We start from the raw sequence: 18,388 nt of genomic DNA on the forward strand, positions 1-18,388 counted from the left end.
AACCATTATCCTGTCTTTGAATCATTGATCCACAACTTTACCCTGCCTTTAGCAGTGACCTTTTCTAATTTTAAACACCACCCCAGTTCTACCTCTAAAGTCAGTGGAAATTCAGGAGGGCCAGAGAAGGACAAATAATAATAATAATAATAAATCTATTGTATTACATACATATGGAACAAAATGCTGCACTTTGTCCAAAAATTGGAGGATTTCCATTTTTTCCCCCAAACTGTACATGGGTTTGGAAGGGCTAATTGGGCAGATATAAAAGCCATGTACTGGTTGGCCATACTTCCTTAGAGGCACATCTGTGGTTTTTCTTTTTTTTTTTTTCTTCTTCTTTTTTTTTTTTTTTTTTTTTTGAGACAGAGTCTTGCTCTGTGGCCCAGGCTGGGGTGCAGTGGCCGGATCTCAGCTCACTGCAAGCTCCGCCTCCCGGGTTTAGACCATTCTCCTGCCTCAGCCTCCCGAGTAGCTGGGACTACAGGCGCCCGCCACCTCGCCCGGCTAGTTTTTTTTGTATTTTTTAGTAGAGACGGGGTTTCACCGTGTTAGCCAGGATGGTCTCGATCTCCTGACCTCGTGATCCGCCCGTCTCGGCCTCCCAAAGTGCTGGGATTACAGGCTTGAGCCACCGCGCCCGGCCCATCTGTGGTTTTTCAATAGCTCTTCTAGAAAAAGGTTTTACTCCCATCTTGACTTCTAAATTTTAAAATGCCTCCATCTCTGAAAAATACTTTTCAATAATTGTCAATTAGAGTGAGGATAGTAGGGTAAGCAGCTGCTTTAGTTTATTTAAGGAAGCGGCCAGAGGATGTCAGCTCCAGGTGTTTCTAAATATTAAGGTGATGGGGTGCATCCCTCAGCTTTATAAATGGAGAAAGCAAGGGGCTGTCCTCCATGTTTCTTCTTTAAAACAAAAACCCACAAGGCTACTACTTTCCAATCGATTTCCTAGGATTTATCTTAGAACATTTACATCTAATCCAAACACTACCAGATGAAGGCTGAAAAAGGATTGTTAGGGAAGTAAAATAAGATGGCTTCAGAGTCCCTGTCTCTTCTTTCTCAAACTCCTTCCATATTTTAAATGCTAAAGCATGATTAGCTTTTAAACAGACTATTGTGTGTGTGTGTGTGTGTGTATCTAAGGTATACAACATGATATTTTGATATAGTGAAATAGTTACTAGAGTTAAGCAAATTAACATGTCCATCATCTCACATAGTTACACAATTTTTTTTCTTTTTTTCTTTTCTTTTTTTTTTTTTTTTTTTTTTTTGAGATGATCTTGCTCTGTCGCCCATGTGGAATACAGTGGTGCGACTAAGCTCACTCAGCCTCCTGGGTAGCTGGGACTACAGGTGGGTGCACCACACCCAGCTGCATTTTTTTTTTTTTTAATGGTAACAGCACTTATATTCTACTCTCTTAGCAAATTTCTAGTTTACAATACAATATTTTTAACTATAACGGTCATGCTACATTAGATCTTTAGGACTTACTCATCCTATATAACTGCAACTTTGTACACTTTGACCTGAATCATTCTGTTTCTTCCCTGTCCCTGGTAACCACCACTGATTCCATGTATTCTCTCTCTCTCTCTCTCTCTCTCTCTCTCTCTCTCTGTGTGTGTGTGTGTGTGTAAGATTCCACATATAAGTGATATGGCACAGTGGTTTTCTTTTCGTGTCTGGCTTATTTCGCTTAGCATAATGTCTTCCAGGTTTATACATGTTGTTGCAAATGTCAGGGTCACCTTCTAAAGGCTGACATTCCATTGTGTGTGTCTGTGCGTCCGTGAATACGCACACGTGCATGCATATGTATATATCACAATTTCTTTATCCATTAATCGTTAACAGACACTTTGGTTGTTTCCAAATCTTCACAACTGTGAATAATGCTGCATGAACTTGAAAGTGATTTCTATGAGATCCTGATTTCATTTCCTTTGGGTATACACCCAGAAGAGGGATGGCTGGGTCACTGGCTTTAGCAACGATTTTTGCGATATCACACCAAAAGCCCAGGCAACCAAAACAAACCTAGATAAATGGGACTTCATCCAACTAAAATGCTTCTGCACCGCATAGGAAATAATCAACAAAATGAAAAAAAAAAAAAAAAAAAAAAAAAAAACCCGCCTATAGATTGGGAGAAAATATTTGTGAGCCATGTATCTGATAAGAGGTTAATATACAAAATACATTAAGTTCACACAACTTAGCCAAAATAAATAAATTAATAAAACACCCAATTAACTAATGGGCAAAGGATCTGAATGGACTTTTTCAGACGAAGTACAAATGACCAACAGGTATAAGAAAAGGCGCTCAAAATCACTAATGAACAGGGAAATGCAAACCAGAGCCACTAGGTATCTCCACACATCTGCTAGGATGACTTATGAAAAAGATAAGCGGTAAGTGTCGGTGATGCGCGGAGCAAAGGGAACCCTGTACACTGGTGATGGGAGTGTGCACTGGAACAGCCATTACGGAAAACCCTACAGAGGTTCACTCAAAAAGTTAAAAACAGAACTACCAGGCCAGTGTTACCCGTCCTTTGTTAAGTTCAAAGTCACGGTGCCACTTCCTTTCCCATCTAAAGGGGACTGCTGGCGACCCAGGGCAAGGCCCGCAGGTGTGGCTCTCCCTGCGGGGACAGTAGGACAGGATGTGGATTTCCAGGCCAGCGGCTTCCAGGTTGGGCCCAGACGCCAGGCCAATCCAGGCCCCGGGCCGGCTCAGCCTCCTCGGCGCCTCTTCAGGGCCCCAGTGAACCTCCGACGCCCACGAAGGCTCCAGGCCGGCTCTCCGGAGGCCCACCAGCGGGCGGCTGGGCCTCCCTCCGCGCCGCGACCGCCAGGAGGCGCCGCCCGGGAGAGGAAGTCCACTTGGGCCCGGCCGGGCTTGGGGGGCGCAGGGAGTGGCGGGAGCCACCTAGCGCAGGGTCCTCCCCAGGCTGGCGCCAGGCCTTGCCCCGGTCCAGCCCCGCCCGGGTCGCGAGCACTGGCGGGTTCCGGGTCCTGTGACCGGTCAGGCGGCGTCAGCGGGCGCGGCGGAGGGCGGGCCGGCCTCGGGGGAGTTTCCGCGGCCGCCGGGGGCGGGGCGGGAGAGCGCGAGGCCGGGCGGGAGGCCAGACTCGGAGCCCCAGCACGCCGGACAGCCGCAGCGCTCATGGCGGGCGGGGGAGCCGGGGACCCTGGTCTGGGGGCGGCTGCCGCCCCGGCGCCTGAGACCCGCGAGCACCTCTTCAAGGTGCTGGTTATCGGCGAGCTTGGAGTGGGCAAGACCAGCATCATCAAGCGCTACGTCCACCAGCTCTTCTCCCAGCACTACCGGGCCACCATCGGGGTGGACTTCGCCCTCAAGGTCCTCAACTGGGACAGCAGGACTCTGGTGCGCCTGCAGCTGTGGGACATCGCGGGTAAGCGCGGCCGCTAGTTTCCCACTCCAGAGCCCAGCCGGGCCGCCCGGCTCCTCTCTGCCTCTTTACTTTTTCTTCTCTGCCTGAACTCGTCTGCCTGGGTACGTTTAGAAGAGAGAGGCCGAATCCAAGGGCGAGATGCGATGGACGCGGTCGGCTGGACTCGGTGGGGCCCGGAGGATGGGATGGGCAGTAGGAGCTGGAGCAGGTCCTGCACGCCAGAGGGAGGCGAGGAGGCCGGGGGGCCTTTTCCAGAAGTTTGAACTCTGAATAATGCAAGTGTATCATAGATACACGAGGACTAGTTGGGAAGGCTGACTTGAAGCGGGCCGGCGCCTCTCAGTCTCAACTCAAGTTCAGGGGGATTGGGTGACTTACCTGAAGCTGCACTCCTAGTTAGTGACACCACCAAGACCAAAAGTCAGGTTCATTTCCAGATCATTTTCCATCACCCGCCTTGGCTCTGAGACTGGCCTTTGTGAGGGAAACTCCATTCCTCAAATACTTTGCTCTCCTCGGAAGCCCAGGACAGACACTCGGTGAAGATTTGGGAAAGCTTTTCTGAAACTTTACGCTCACCTCTTCCTCTCTTCCTAAACCAGCACCTAGTCCCATCCCTGGTGCCCTCGCCCCCATGACTCCTCAATACACTGTTTCTCTGCCATTTGCTTTCACTTGTTCTGTTTGAGGGGGTACATTTCCCTCTGCTCTGATTTATGAACACTGGAACTTTGCCTGGTGTAGTGGTTGGGAGTGGGCGTTTTAAGATGATGTTAACTATTGGAAAGTTCATAGAAATGGTACCAAGCCAAGCGCCAGTGGCTCACGCTTGTAATCCCAGCACTTTGGAAGGCCTAGGCTGGAGGATCCCGCGAGCACAGGAGTTCGAGACCAGCCTGGGCTGTTAGTGAGACCCTGTCTCTACAACATACATACATACAAAAATTAACCAGGCGTGGTCATGCGTGCCTGTAGTCCCAGCTACTCAGGAGCCTGAGGCAGGAGGATCACTTGAGCCTAAGAGAGGTCAAGGCTTCGGTGAGCTGTGTTCTCGCCACTGTACCCCAGCCTGGTCAACAGAGTGAGACCCTATCTCGGAAAAAATAAATAAATAAATAAAATGCCAAAATTACTCTGTTCAATCATTACAGGTGTTAAGAAGCTCAGTCTGCAATAGAGCATTAGAATGGGAGCTGGTTTAGGGTTAGAGGATGCCCGAGGCCACCCTTCATTCTACAGTCCATAGAAGCCCATAAAGGGTATAGCTACCTGGCTGATAGCAGAGTTGGGGGGTGCGGATCACAGGTCTACTGTCTGTCTGCCAGGTAGTGCTCTTGTCATTTATAGCTTGTTACTTAACAAAGAGTGTTAAATAATTGTAACCTATAACTCATTCATTTAAGAGCACATTTCTCTCCCTCAGATAGGAGAATACATGTATGCATCTCAGTCCCTCAGAGAAAAGGAGTAATCAGCCGGGGACTCAGCTTTTTGTTGTTGTTTGTTACCAAAAGCCAAAAGTTCGTTTGAAAAGTCATCTTTGAAGCCAGAGACTTTTTCGAAATACTTCCTGCTGTTGCACAGAACCCTAATGAGCAGTATTTCTGCTTCTTGACAAAGTCATGGATTCTAAAGGTTGCCTTACCATGTGACGGTCATTCTCCAGGAATCTGCAGCATAGCTGAGGATTTTCACAAAGATGGTTTAAAACTTTGCTTAGAAGGGTGATTGACCTTGCCTTACTCTTTACGTAAATTATGGCATTTTGTTATTAGATGATAATTGGGTCCTACTGCTAGTAAATTAGTATGAGTAACTAGATTTTTAAGAGTTTATAGTTAGAGACTTGAGAAAGTAAAAGCAGGAGTAAGATATAAATTTTCTTTCTGGTATCACCTCTTCTTTTTTTATTAATCACAGACCTCGAATGACAGGAAGGGGTCATATCCAGTTTTTGTCAGATTCTGATACGTCTGCCTAGATGGGATATCCTTGCACTTTTCACTAAATCCAAAGCTTGAGTTTTACCAGGAAGGAAAACAAAAGTTTAAGATCTCCAAAAGGGATTTCTGGATGTTAGATATTGTTTCAACAAGTATTGTTATCCCATACAGCAAGTACAGACCAGCAATTTACAAAATTAGAGGTAAATTTATAGAAATGATTAGGCTCACATTATAAGTAAGATTTTCAGAGATAGAATTTTAATATAAGGAAAGTGAGGGAGAAAAATAGCTTAGTGAGAGACCAAAAAACAAACAAAAAAACTGTTTTAGAGACCAAAAAAAGCAAAATAAAAAAACCTTAGCCTGAAGTTTGGAGAACTATATTACTAACTGTTTGGTTTGAATATTTGAGCTACTAGTGAATCTCAGCTCATACCATTTGAATTAAGTAATGATGATGTCATGAAGGCAAAGTTAAGGCTGCTCCACAAACTTCCCCCATGGCTAAGCATACTTGCCTTATGTAGTAACAAAGTTGGATCATATTTAATTCTCAAATAATAGAAATATTCTTTGATTGCAAAATAGTAGGTAGAGCCAGTTACTTGCCATAACTAAGTTAAGGTGTGGTGTTTTTACTAGTTAGGTCTTTTTTTTTTTTTTTTTTTTTTTTTTGGTTGCTTTAGTGAAAGGGCAAGATAGTAAAGAAATTATGACAAATCTCTATCCTTGAAAGCTTTGGCAAGTACAATAGGCTGGAATTATCAAATGTTTTCTATACATGTAGCCAAGCAGATTCAGTTGAACTCTTCAAGTTAAGAACCATTGTGATCCTCGGATACATGAATCTGTTCTTACGGCATTGAAGGAATCTGGCTTTAAAATACAGATGCAGTTTAGTGCAGTTTTTGTGTAAGACCATTGCAGTCTCTTAACTCACACATGCTTTGGGATTGCTGCTCAAAACATAACTGAATTCATATAAATGATATTTACCCAAGCATAAAATGCATGCTTGGAAGATATAAACTGTATAATCTATGCCTAAACTTATTTTCCATCGTTTTGATTCCCATCCAAAATAGAACGTGGATCCTGATTGCCTTGCTCCATCTTATACTTTGTCAGTTAGTATACCTAGTAATCTCCCTTTGTCTTTTTTTTCATAACTCTCCTATAATCCTTCATGAGCAAGAATCTGGAATATTACCTCTTGACACTTTCCTGATTTTAATGGTAGTTTTCAGTCACATATACACATATTTCTAATTATAAAGAAGCCGTGCTTTGAGGAATTAGTCTGTGTAATTATTTGTAGTCTCCATCTTAAACACAGATACTGCAGTTAAGTTTCCAGTGTTTATTGGTGGCTGATTACATACCAAGTCATTTACAAGGCTTTTTAAAATCTTTGTTACATATGGGTAATCTGGCTCTTGTACAATCTTGCCATCCTCAGCCTTATTCAAGCTCAATTGTTGTGCTGAATTATAAGCAAAGCCAACTGGCCCATTTACATCTGTAAATCTTTCACTGTTCCTGAGTCCTGAGACACCTTTAAGTGCCGCAGTCTGGGCTATCCATTCACAATTGTCCAGGCAGGCAGCTGGTCAGCATAATAACATATTTGTATTACTGCACATGGAAATTCCCCTGATAATGGCAGTCCTATTGCCCTTCCCTTTTGAATGTGTTACCATCCTTCATGGCCTCAATTAGCCCTCATAAGCTAAAAGATGCTCAGGTTATTAGTAGAGATAGTAGAGCACTGATAGGAAGTTCTACAACTTTCCTTTGCTCTCAGCCATTTGCCATTCTACCTTTAGAGTTGAATGAATTATAGGTTTTAGTGGTCCTGTAATCTAAACACAGAAAGGTATAGTAACTTGTGTGGACACAGGTTTCATGACTCACATATGAAAGCAATACACTTTTAAAAGGATAGCAGAATTTTGGTTTATTGGTGTCAAAACAGCAGCACAAATACTTTTCAAAATTTCCAAATGTTCTGGTTATCATGAAATTAGTCATGTGTATGTTATCTTGACCTTCCAATTTTCTTAAGCTTTTGATATGAAATTTTCAGCGAGTCTCATTCTGTAATAAATGTACCCAGGATTTTGTTTTTAGTCAGATATGATGGGGACATCAGATCAGGAGATGGATTGCCATTGGAAAGATAGTTTATCATAGTTCCCAAGAGTGGGGGCACATTATGCCACACCACATGAGGCCACAGGGAAAAGCAGCAGGGTTGGTCATGAGAAAGAAGGAGCAAGGAAAATGCATGGGCTGGAGCTTTTACTGTGGCTTTTGCAGGAAGGAACCAGTGAGGTAGGGTAGGCAAGCTAAGCAAGTTGAGGACTGGCTAGTTTGAATAATTTTGGTGTACTCTGGGTGATAGTAGTAGTCTCTAGTTGTCCAGTATTGGGCTGTGGGGTGATTTGGGACAGGGGATAGTGTCCTAGACTGCAGGATCCTGGTGCAAGGAGGCAGGTGGTATGGATTTAGGATTGATGGGCTGACTGATATGGTGTGCATGTCAGAGGTACGCTCCAAGATAGCTCCTTTGCTGTCTCTAGAAATTAGCTACCCGTGGGAGGATCAGTCCCTCCCCAGGCCTGCAATGCCCCAAGTTGTCAAAACATCATAAAGTGTAGAAAAAACACCATTAATACGTATTCCTAGGCACTTACTAAAGATTGAGAGATTAAAGTACTCTTCCAAAGAAGGAAAATTTGAAGATCTCAGATTAAGTATTTCCTTAAAATAATAAGGATTTCACACTAAATCAACACTTAAGTAGTGGGCCACGTCCACAAGTTTAAGTTGCCTTAGGTTTGTAGAACTCTTCTCTTGGATGGTGAAAGAAGTGCATAGATACAAATTTGGGGAGACTTCTGGAGGGTGAGACAAAAGAGCAAGGTAAAGTTGTTTTAGAATTCTATTCAATTGTATTTTCAAAAGTTTTTTGTGCTTTTTAATAGTTGAGTAGGCTATAAACATCTAGTCTTTTCACTGTTCTTTCACGGAACTTGAGAAAGACAGACCAATGTGAAAATAAATGGATGGCAAGGGTTTAGTTTAAGGCTCCAACAAAGTCTTTCTAACTAACAGATGCCCATGTATTCTCCTCTTCCCCATGATTTTCACTCACTTTTATCCCGATATTTTTCTTAAGCATCATCTGCAGTGGTTTTCCTATTTTTTTCTTCATTCAGTTTTGTTACTCTTTTACTTTACAGATTTATTTAATCTGGGTTTCAAAAGGTGGTAGATGAGCAAAAAAGATACTTTGTACATGATTTAAGTTAGTTTTACAACTGGAGGAACTTAGCATATCTATGTGTTGTAAATCTTTGAAGCAACATAGTTAAATATAAATATAGGTTACACCTACTTAGGTTTTTGGAGAGCAACCCTTAATTTTATGTTACAATTATTATTTTAAATTCATCTTATCTTTTCCCACTCCCTAATTAAACCTCATGTGTTTTGGAAATTTTTGTTTTTTAACTTGCTTTACCATTTCTGAAGCATTAATGGATTAATTAAGAATTTATTAAAAAGAGATTACAAATTCATTAAAATAGAAAGTATATTTTGCTATTATTTTAGAAAACAAACTGTTTCCCTACATACATGGTATTGGCCTTTTGATGCTGGGTTATTTACATTTTATTTCCATTGCTGTCTGGATTCAGTGATTATAGAATATATAGAAAATCGGTATAACATTCAAATTATAATACGGGAACCTAAAATATCAATGTTAGAGCCAGGAGGACTTAGTGATCCCTACAGATCCCTGAGACCAGTTGGCATAGTTAAGCCAAAAAAGTTTCTTGCCTGAGGTTGCTTGAATGTTGGGCGCTTAGCATTTTGAATCCCTGGCATAGTTAGACTTGATTTATCAAGTTTGTTTTTCTCTGCAAACCATTTTTACAATTACAAGGTAGAGCACATAACGAGCTAATAGTTTAAAGCTTTCACATGTTTAATTGGCACCATTTTTAAAAAGAATACTCAGGCTTTCATCATGCGGTAAACTTGTGGAGCACTCAATAATAGCTGACATTTATGCAGGGCTTACCTGGCATTTTACACTGTTTTGAACTTGAAGTATAACTTAACATGCATAGACCACCTCCACTTCAAGATATAAAATATTCTTAGCCTTCTAAAACAGAAATCAGCTACGTTTTCTATAAAGGGCCTGACAAATATTTTAGGTTTTGTAGGCCATTTCATGTATGTGACCACTATTCAACTCTGCCATCGTAAGACAAAAACAGACATAGACAACATGTAAACAAATAAGGGTAACTGAATTCCAGTAAAACCTTTTTTAGCTGGATTAGGTCATTGGCTGTAGTTCATCAAACTGCCCTGGAAGACTTAGGCAGGAACTAAGTTTAACCCTCTCAGTTACCCTCAAAGGGAGGTATTATTTTGTATACTTTTATGGAGGTATAATTGACATACAATAAGCAGTACAATTTGAAAAGTTTTTGCATCACTGTAGTCAATATTTCAAATATTTTCATCATCACAAAAGTGTTCTTCTCTTGCCCCTTTGGAATATATACCCTGCCTTTCCCAAGGCAACCATTTATCTGCTTTCTCTTACTGTATTGTCATAGTTTGCACTTTTTACAATTTGATATGAATGAACTCATGTAACATTACCCACTTGCGCTCTGACCTGGCTTCTTTTACAAAGCATAATGATTTTGAGATAATTCATGTTTTTGCTTGTATCCATGGTTTTGTTCCTTTCCTTTCTATTGTTGAGCTGTATTTCGTTGTATAACTAGATGATAGTTTATCCATTAATCTGTTGATTGACATTTGATTTGGCATCTGTGAACATAATGAAAGTGACTTTGAGAGTTCAAGTTGTCCACATCCTGGTCAACACTTGGTGTATTCAGACTTCTTAATTTTAGCCATTCCTGTGGGAGTGAAGTGTCAAGTTGTGATTTAAATTTGCATTTCCCCAGTGACTAATGATGTTGAACATCTTTTCCTGTGCTTATTTTTTTTTTCATCACATACATTTTCTGGCAAACTGTTCCAATCTTTTGCTTACATTATTAATTTTTTTATCTTCTTCTTTGGGAGTCTTGAGAGTTTATATATTCTGGGTATAAGCCCTTTGTCAGATAAACAGTTTGCATTTTTTCTCCCAGCCATTGCCTTTTGTTTTCACTTACTTAACCAAGTAATTGACACTTTTGATTTGCCATATAGTGTGGTTGTTTAAAAAGTACACTCTGATGTCAGGACTGCCACCAAATTTTGAATCCTAATCTTGAGAACTAAAGAAAATTAATATTTTTAAGCCACAGGATCTTCTTCTAAATTACTTGTCATAAACATTTCTGATTTTCTTATGCTTTACCAGAAAGGTTATATGAGTAAATATTTAAATAAGACTCACTAGTAAAAGGAAATACTTGAAATTTAAAGATCATTCCCCTCCCCCCCCAAAAAAATAGTCACTAAAGTTTAACAGCTCTTTGTTAACTTCTAGGTTTCTGACTGCTCTTTTACTAGTTTGACACCCCACTCTCTTTTCTAAATTAAAGATATAGCCCAAAGGAATACTTTATTACCATGTAATTATCTTGAAATCTTACTTTTTCAATTTCCTAATTTAAGACTATCTTATCTTGTTGCTTAGTCCTTTCATATTCAATAATTGAAATATATGAAAATGGAAGTGGTTGGTAATGTGTGCACTGCATTTGAAATTGGAATCTGAATCATTTCAATGCATATGTAGTCTTTCTGCAGAATAGTGATTTTGAACAGTTGGCATATCATCGAAGTTTTTATAAATGTCAGCATTATGAGCCAATGAACTATATAGTTGGTCAGATTTACATTACAATAATATATGAACATAATATTAGGGTTTTTTATGTGACCATTTGTTACAGTAAAATTTAGACCTTTGGACTATTACAATACAGCTTCAGTTAAACAATATGAGGAGTCATCACAAAACAAACCTTAACTTTATCCATTCACATTTGGCCATTGTTTTATTCTTCCATTATTCCCTAAAGCAATATATAAAATTATATTGCATTGTAGAGTTTGGAGAAGGAAGAATTTTATATTTTGGGGTATCTTTGCATCTGTGCAGATAAAATGTATCAATAAAATGTAGATGAAGCCGGTTGCTCATGTGTTTCAAGAGGAAAGTGTCTTTATCATAGAACAGAGTGATACATCTCCGATGTGCATTGATTGCCAATCATTTTTCCTTCACACTGTAGTCAGTAACTAAGTCAAGGCAACTGCAAGATAGTTCAGAAAGGCTAGCATCCCACTTCTATAGGTGTGGGGGAGTCAGAAGACCTGAATTCTAGTCCTGTCTTCTTTAGTCAGTGATACTGTAATCCTGGCCAAGCATCCCTTTGCCTGTTGTTACATCTGTCAGATGAAAAGAAGGATTTTCCTATGCCAAAGATTAGTACAACAGCAGATAGTAAGAATGCTTTGCAAAGTCCCATATAATGTACAAAGCAGATTTTTCCCAAAGTGTTTGACATAAGTTAAATTATTTTATAAGTACAATGATATTTGAACAACCCTGGAATTGATTCTTCTTGTAACAACACAACCAGTTGTGCTTTTTGTTCTGAAATAGATTTTCATGTGTCTGCTACTTACGGGGTGAAATCTTGCATATTGCATCAGAAGTGGGTATGGGCTAGAGATATGAAGGAGAGATGAGTTGAGAACATGAGCTACTTTATCTCATGTCGAGCCTTAATCTATTGGACTAGCATGTTACCCACTGCACTTATCTCCTTCCTACAGGCTTCATTTCTTCTATTCTTGTCTCTTCTTCCTCTACTTCCAGCTTTGTGTTTTCCTTTAGTGCCTCTCTTCTCTTAAACTAAGGGGAGAGGAGTTGGAATAAATGACAGACTTTGTAGCTTTAAATATTATCATATTGGTTTTATGGAGAATATATCATACAGAACATAAAACTAATTCATTAGGTACTTAAACCAAATTATCAGACACATCTGCTGTATAGGTCATCGTCTGTATGGATAGCCTTAATCACACCAGGTTATGCTGCTCTGGAATGGAAGATATTTGTTCATAGTATTGCTGTTGGGGTAAAAGGAGTTATACTTAAATGTAAACTCTGTCTGAATGACAAGTTTTTATTTTTTTCCTATATTTATGTCTAGGGCAGGAGCGATTTGGCAACATGACCCGAGTATACTACAAGGAAGCTGTTGGTGCTTTTGTAGTCTTTGATATATCAAGAAGTTCTACATTTGAGGCAGTCTTAAAATGGAAAAGTGATCTGGATAGTAAAGTTCATCTTCCAAATGGCAGCCCTATCCCTGCTGTCCTCTTGGCTAACAAATGTGACCAGAACAAGGACAGTAGCCAGACTCCTTCCCAGATGGACCAGTTCTGCAAAGAACATGGCTTCGCCGGATGGTTTGAAACTTCTGCAAAGGTGAGATCTGCTTTGCTTATGCATCTTTTGCTTTCTAGCTCATAAATCTAGGCTGTAACGCTTAAGTATTTAGATGTATTTATGTGAGTGGTGTTTGAAAGTCTGGAAAATGAGAAGTGTAGCATGGATGTGTTATAGCTTCTTTCAGTCCACAACAGTACTGCTTTCCAGATTGGCTAATGGCTAATAGAAGGGCAGATTTTCCATAAAAACAAAAAGAGTTATTTAGAGCAAAAAGCAAATGACATTTTCTGTGAGTCTGAGTTTTTAACTGAGGTACTTCTCATGCAACTGGAGTGGATGGGGGTATTGTCAAGCACAAGAATTTTTGATTTTTGCAAAACGCTAAATGAATAGGAAGATGCCTCTGGTGAAGATGTGTGTCACATGCAGGACCATGTGAAAAGATCAGAGAGGAGATTTATTCAGATGATGTTTGAAGAGTTTTAGGTTAACTGTGTATGAAAGATTTGAAACAGCTGGAAAGTATCAACATTTGTGGTATGCTTCATAAATAGTAAAGTGAGAATTTTTTCTTTTGTCGATTATGGAAAGCTGAATAAAATATTTTCTGAAGGAAAAAGTAAAACAGTAAGTTGGCTTTCAAAAATTTTAACAGTCTAGTGACCGGGCATGGTGGCTCATGCCTGTTTCCTAGCACTCTGGGAGGCCGAGGTGGGCGGATTGGGCAGATCACTTGAACTGGGAGTTCGAGACTAGCCTGGGCAACATGGCAAAACCCCGTCTCTACCAAAAAATACAAAAAGTAGCTGAGCATGGTGGTGCATGCCTGTGGTCCTAGCTTCTCGGGAGGCTGAGGCGGGATGATCACTTGAGTCTGGGAGGCAGAGGTTGCAGTGAGCCAAGATCACACCACTGCATTCCAGCCTGGGTGACAAAGTGAGACCCCATCTCAAAAAAAAAAAAAAAAAAAAAAAAAAAAAAATTCTTAACAGTCTGGATATAGAAAAAAGGTGAAAATAATACATATATGAAATGTTTGGAGGGGAGTTGTGTGCATTGGAAGTTTCATATAAGGGGGTTAGTGACAGTCCGATTTATGTAAGAATGATGAAATGTTTGAAAAATTCTGTAATGACAGATAAACATTATACCATAAATTTGTTGAAATCTTAACACAGTTCTAGCTTTTAGTTTATGTTCTGTGGATTTCGTGTGTGTGTTTATGTGTGTTTTTATATACGTTTGCACGTATGTATGTATCACTGTTCCTCCAAATCACCCACCCCATTCTGGGTATTTATTATCAGATTAGGTTTAGCTCTACTAGAAACTTACCCTTAGAGTAAAAAAACTACTTGATGCCCATCATGATCTGCGGGATAAAAGCAAAGCAATGAGAGACTGCGCAAAAGAGAGACTGCTCCAAAAATATTGAGTAATGATGGAGTGACTGGGAAAAAAAAAAAGACTGTTTACTAGAGGCAGAAATGTACACTCCTAAGCTAGAGGCTAACTGAATAAATATAGCATCTTAAAATTTCCTTCTTTAAATAAAACAGTGGTAGAAGAAAGATGAAACCCAGGGGTGCTATGTGAGCACTTAACCTGACATGAAGAAGAAAATCACAGAAAGAAAGCCTTCTTATAGAGAAGGTACCTCAGCCTCCCAAGAAGCTAGGACCACAGGCATGTGCCACCATGCCCAGCTACTTTTTGTATTTTTGGTAGAGACAGAGTTTTCCCATGTTGCCCAGGCTGGACTCGAGCGCTGAGCTGGAGCAATCTGCCCACCTCAGCCCCCCAAAGTGCTAGGATTACAGACATGTTCTTCTGGACACTCATGCCCTCTGTCTGCTCTGTATGCCTTTTGGGTGATTTGCTCTGCTTCCCAGCTTTGCTGTAAAAAGACCAAAAAAAAAAAAGGCAGTAAATGTAACTGCTTATGCGAGTGTACATTTTGGTAGAGGAGTTTTATAAATTATAGACAAAATTCTCCTTTAGGCTTTATTTAATCTTTCAGGTAATAAATCCAGATTTGCCCCCAGATGTAAGACGTCACGTGACTAGTAGCTTGTGACTGTGTAAGTCATCGGTTTCATTTTATTTATGGATACGATTACACGCAGAGGTGAAAGGTGAAGCACTGTTTAAAAGTTTCAAATTTGTTCTGTGTTTCCCTACAAATATAGTAGAAGTGGCTTCTGTAGAATTTCTTTAGCAGTAAACCAGGGGTGTTCCAAGAGAATAACAGTAATAAAAAAATTAGGTTAAAAATCTTAGATTTAAGGCTTAAAGTACTGCCTAAATGTCACTAGTAGGTATACTTCTGAGCTGGCCAGCAGCTGACTTCAGATCTGACTTTTGCTTGAACTGCAGTCATCTGAATTTCACTAGGAATACAGGCAAAAGATAACTTTTGCAAATACATTTCATCATTTCACCTTTATGGCAAATAATGGATTTCTAATATAAAACTTTAATAATGTTAACATATGGGAATTACATTAATATGTGACTACACTGACATTGGAATTTTAACCAGTTGCTTCCACATACAGTTAGAGAATTTTATAATTATTTGCTATAACAGGGATAGCTGAGACTGAATGTCACTTGGACGTTCAAAAGATCAATACTTGAATTAAAGTTAACACTTATCTTGGGGGTGGAGGCAAAAAATAACTAAAAAGCTGGTTTCAGTGCTGTGAAAGATGCCTGTACGTAGCCTAGCTCTTTTAGGTTCCTTGTTGTCTGATAAAGGCTTTACAAATAAGGAAAAAGGCTGCAGTGAACCTTGTAGCATTGGATTGGATTAGACATTAATATGAGCTTCAGGTTTCATATGTGTGTGTGTGTGTGTGTGTGTAAGAGTATCTGCATATATATGTGAGAATGTGTGTAGGTGTATGTATGTACACACACATATGTGTAAACAGATGAAGTTGATATAGATGCGTGTACCATACTAGCCATACCTGCTGAGAGGGCTTAAAAGCAATGACACCACGGAACCAATTAACTTACCGAGTGCTCAAAATTCGGTTTTTAAATATCATTCTCCAGTAAAAAGAATGGGAATCCCTGGAGTAATGCCTGATTTCAGGGTGGATGGGACAAGGAAAGTAAAGATGTGCCTGTGATATTTTGTTGTGCGAGAAACTAAGGAAGTGCTCACGAAATGATGGGGACATGTCACAAAGATACAGGATACTGCCATACAAGCTCCAAACATGTAAGACAATTTGAGCAACAACGTAAATAATTTCTGTAATGGGTTCAACTTACAGAGTAAACTAATAATCCATGATAGAAATGAACAAATGAATAAATAAATGAGGGAGAAGGGAACCTCTTTCTAACAGTAGAATTCCAGCTAATAAATGTAGAAAGAATGGCAGAAATAAAAAGTCACCATTAAACACCACAGTGATGACTGTTGTAGGGAGGAATTAATTGATGCTAACATTAGTGGGGGAAAGTGTGGTAAGAAACAGGATATTGACATATTTGCACTAAGTACAAAGGGAAAAATAATAACTTTTCTGTGGAGAAACCTGGCAAAAACAACTTTAAGCAGTGTGCTTCCTGATAAACTGTGCAGGGTACATCACTTGTGTTTTATTTCTGCCAAAAATATGTAAGTTGAATTTAATGATAAGGAAACATCAAACATCGCAGATGGAGGTATATTCACCAGCCAGTGCTCTCTGAGAGTGTCAAGGTCATGAAAAGCAAGGAGACTGAGGAACTGTTCTAGAGTAAAAGAGACCCCGGGGCGACAACAGTGAAGTACAGCTTGTGATCCTACATCTGAAATAGGGCATTGAAATAATTGACACAATTTGAGTAAGCTTGTTAGACTAACACTGATACTACACTATTGTATAATTTCCTGATTTTGATAGTTGTATTCTGGTTATCTAAGATGTTAATATTTGAGAAATATGTGTGAATGGTAGGAATGTTCACTATTTTTGCAATATTTTAGTAAATCTGAAATTATTTAAAAATGAACAGTTAAATATTTTTTAAAATAAGCACAGTTTTTTCAATGTGTTACTTACCGTGTGTTTAATGATAACTTATAATTCAGTCACACAAATGCTGTGACAGCTAATAATTCCTTAGGGTGTCCTTAATGGACGTTGCACTGACAACATTGTTTCAGGCTAATTTATACATGACAACTAAAAGGAATAATTTGTACTTAGAGATGGAGAAGTGACATGATACATTTATCATATTTTAATGTGGTTTGAGCCCTTTCAATTTTTTTTTCACAGTGTATCCTGACTGCTTGAATTAGATATTCAAGGGCCGGAATTTTTTTTATTTGGAATGGCTTCATTATATGAATTGCAGCCCAGAGCAAAGATTCATTTTCAACTATAGAGATAGCTCATTGAACCTCAGTGGCAAAGATTTAAGATAGGAACATCAAAAAAAGTGTCCTTCATAAAAATAAGGGAATTCTTTCCATCACCACATTATTCTTTAACATTCAGCTCTAAGTGGGCACACACTTTAGTATTACAGGAAAGTAGCTGTGCACTTGCAATGCCACCTGTAACAAATTTTTCTGGTCCCATTCATACTGTTAATGCCTTATTCTAGGAATTAATTCTAAAATTTAACCCTGTTCTTTCTTTCTGCATTACAGGATAACATAAACATAGAGGAAGCTGCCCGGTTCCTAGTGGAGAAGATTCTTGCAAACCACCAAAGCTTTCCTAATGAAGAAAACGATGTGGGCAAAATTAAGCTAGATCAAGAGACCTTGAGAGCAGAGAGCAAATCCCAGTGTTGCTGATAGGGCTTCTGCTTCTCTCGTGTGTGCCTCAGCTCTGAAGAAGTTCCTGAGAATGGGTTATGGATGTCATGTTAGCTGTGAGTCTTCCCACAGGTGGCACTTCAAAAGGCAGCACCACTGGGTGCCGGCACTTATTTGAAAATGGAACTTTGGGAGAAGTATCCTTGCCAGTGGCTCTGTAACTTAACAGATGACAATTAGGCTTTTGTCATTGTCGCCATCATATGGAAGATAATGTTTACATCCTTTTAAACATCTTTTTATATGACAGTTCCTTAGGATTTGGTAAGCCTTCCAAGTTGTAGCTTTTAATGTAAGTGCTGGGGTGGTAATAAAATGTTACCTCCAGTCTTATGGTCATTTTGAGTCTATATTTTTGCCATCTTATTGTATCCTCACTTTTTAGGGGGGGTTTTAGATTCTATTAGCCACAAAGGCTTGAGGTTTCTCTTTAGCAATTTTCTATTCAAAACTTTGGAAAGGCCAGGTATGGTGGCTCATGCCTATAATCCCAGCACTTTAAGAAGGTGAGGCAGGAAGATCACTTGAGCCCAGGAGTTTGAGGTCACAGTGAGCTATGATTGTACCACGGCACTCCAGCCTGAGCAACAGAGTGAGAACCTCTTAAAACAAGACAAACCTTTTGAAACTTTGTGTAAAATTATTTTCCTTACATATAATTTACCCATTCATAGCTGGTGTGGCATGTGGTCACTCTTCTTAAATACATTAAA

At 39.7% G+C, this 18,388-nt stretch overlaps 1 protein-coding gene across 1 annotated transcript; it reads left to right on the forward strand.

Annotated features, from left to right (window-relative positions):
• The first annotated feature begins 3,130 nt into the window (after positions 1 to 3,130).
• Positions 3,131 to 18,002, forward strand: LOC105488982 (RAB32, member RAS oncogene family). Its single transcript, XM_011753532.3, has 3 exons — positions 3,131 to 3,439; positions 12,603 to 12,880; positions 17,505 to 18,002. The coding sequence occupies exons 1-3, from the start codon at positions 3,190 to 3,192 to the stop codon at positions 17,652 to 17,654; spliced, it is 678 nt and encodes a 225-aa protein (XP_011751834.1). The 5' UTR covers positions 3,131 to 3,189; the 3' UTR covers positions 17,655 to 18,002.
• Positions 18,003 to 18,388: the final 386 nt, after the last annotated feature.

This window comes from Macaca nemestrina, chromosome 5 (assembly GCF_043159975.1).
Source record: "Macaca nemestrina isolate mMacNem1 chromosome 5, mMacNem.hap1, whole genome shotgun sequence".
Lineage (NCBI taxonomy): Eukaryota > Metazoa > Chordata > Mammalia > Primates > Cercopithecidae > Macaca > Macaca nemestrina.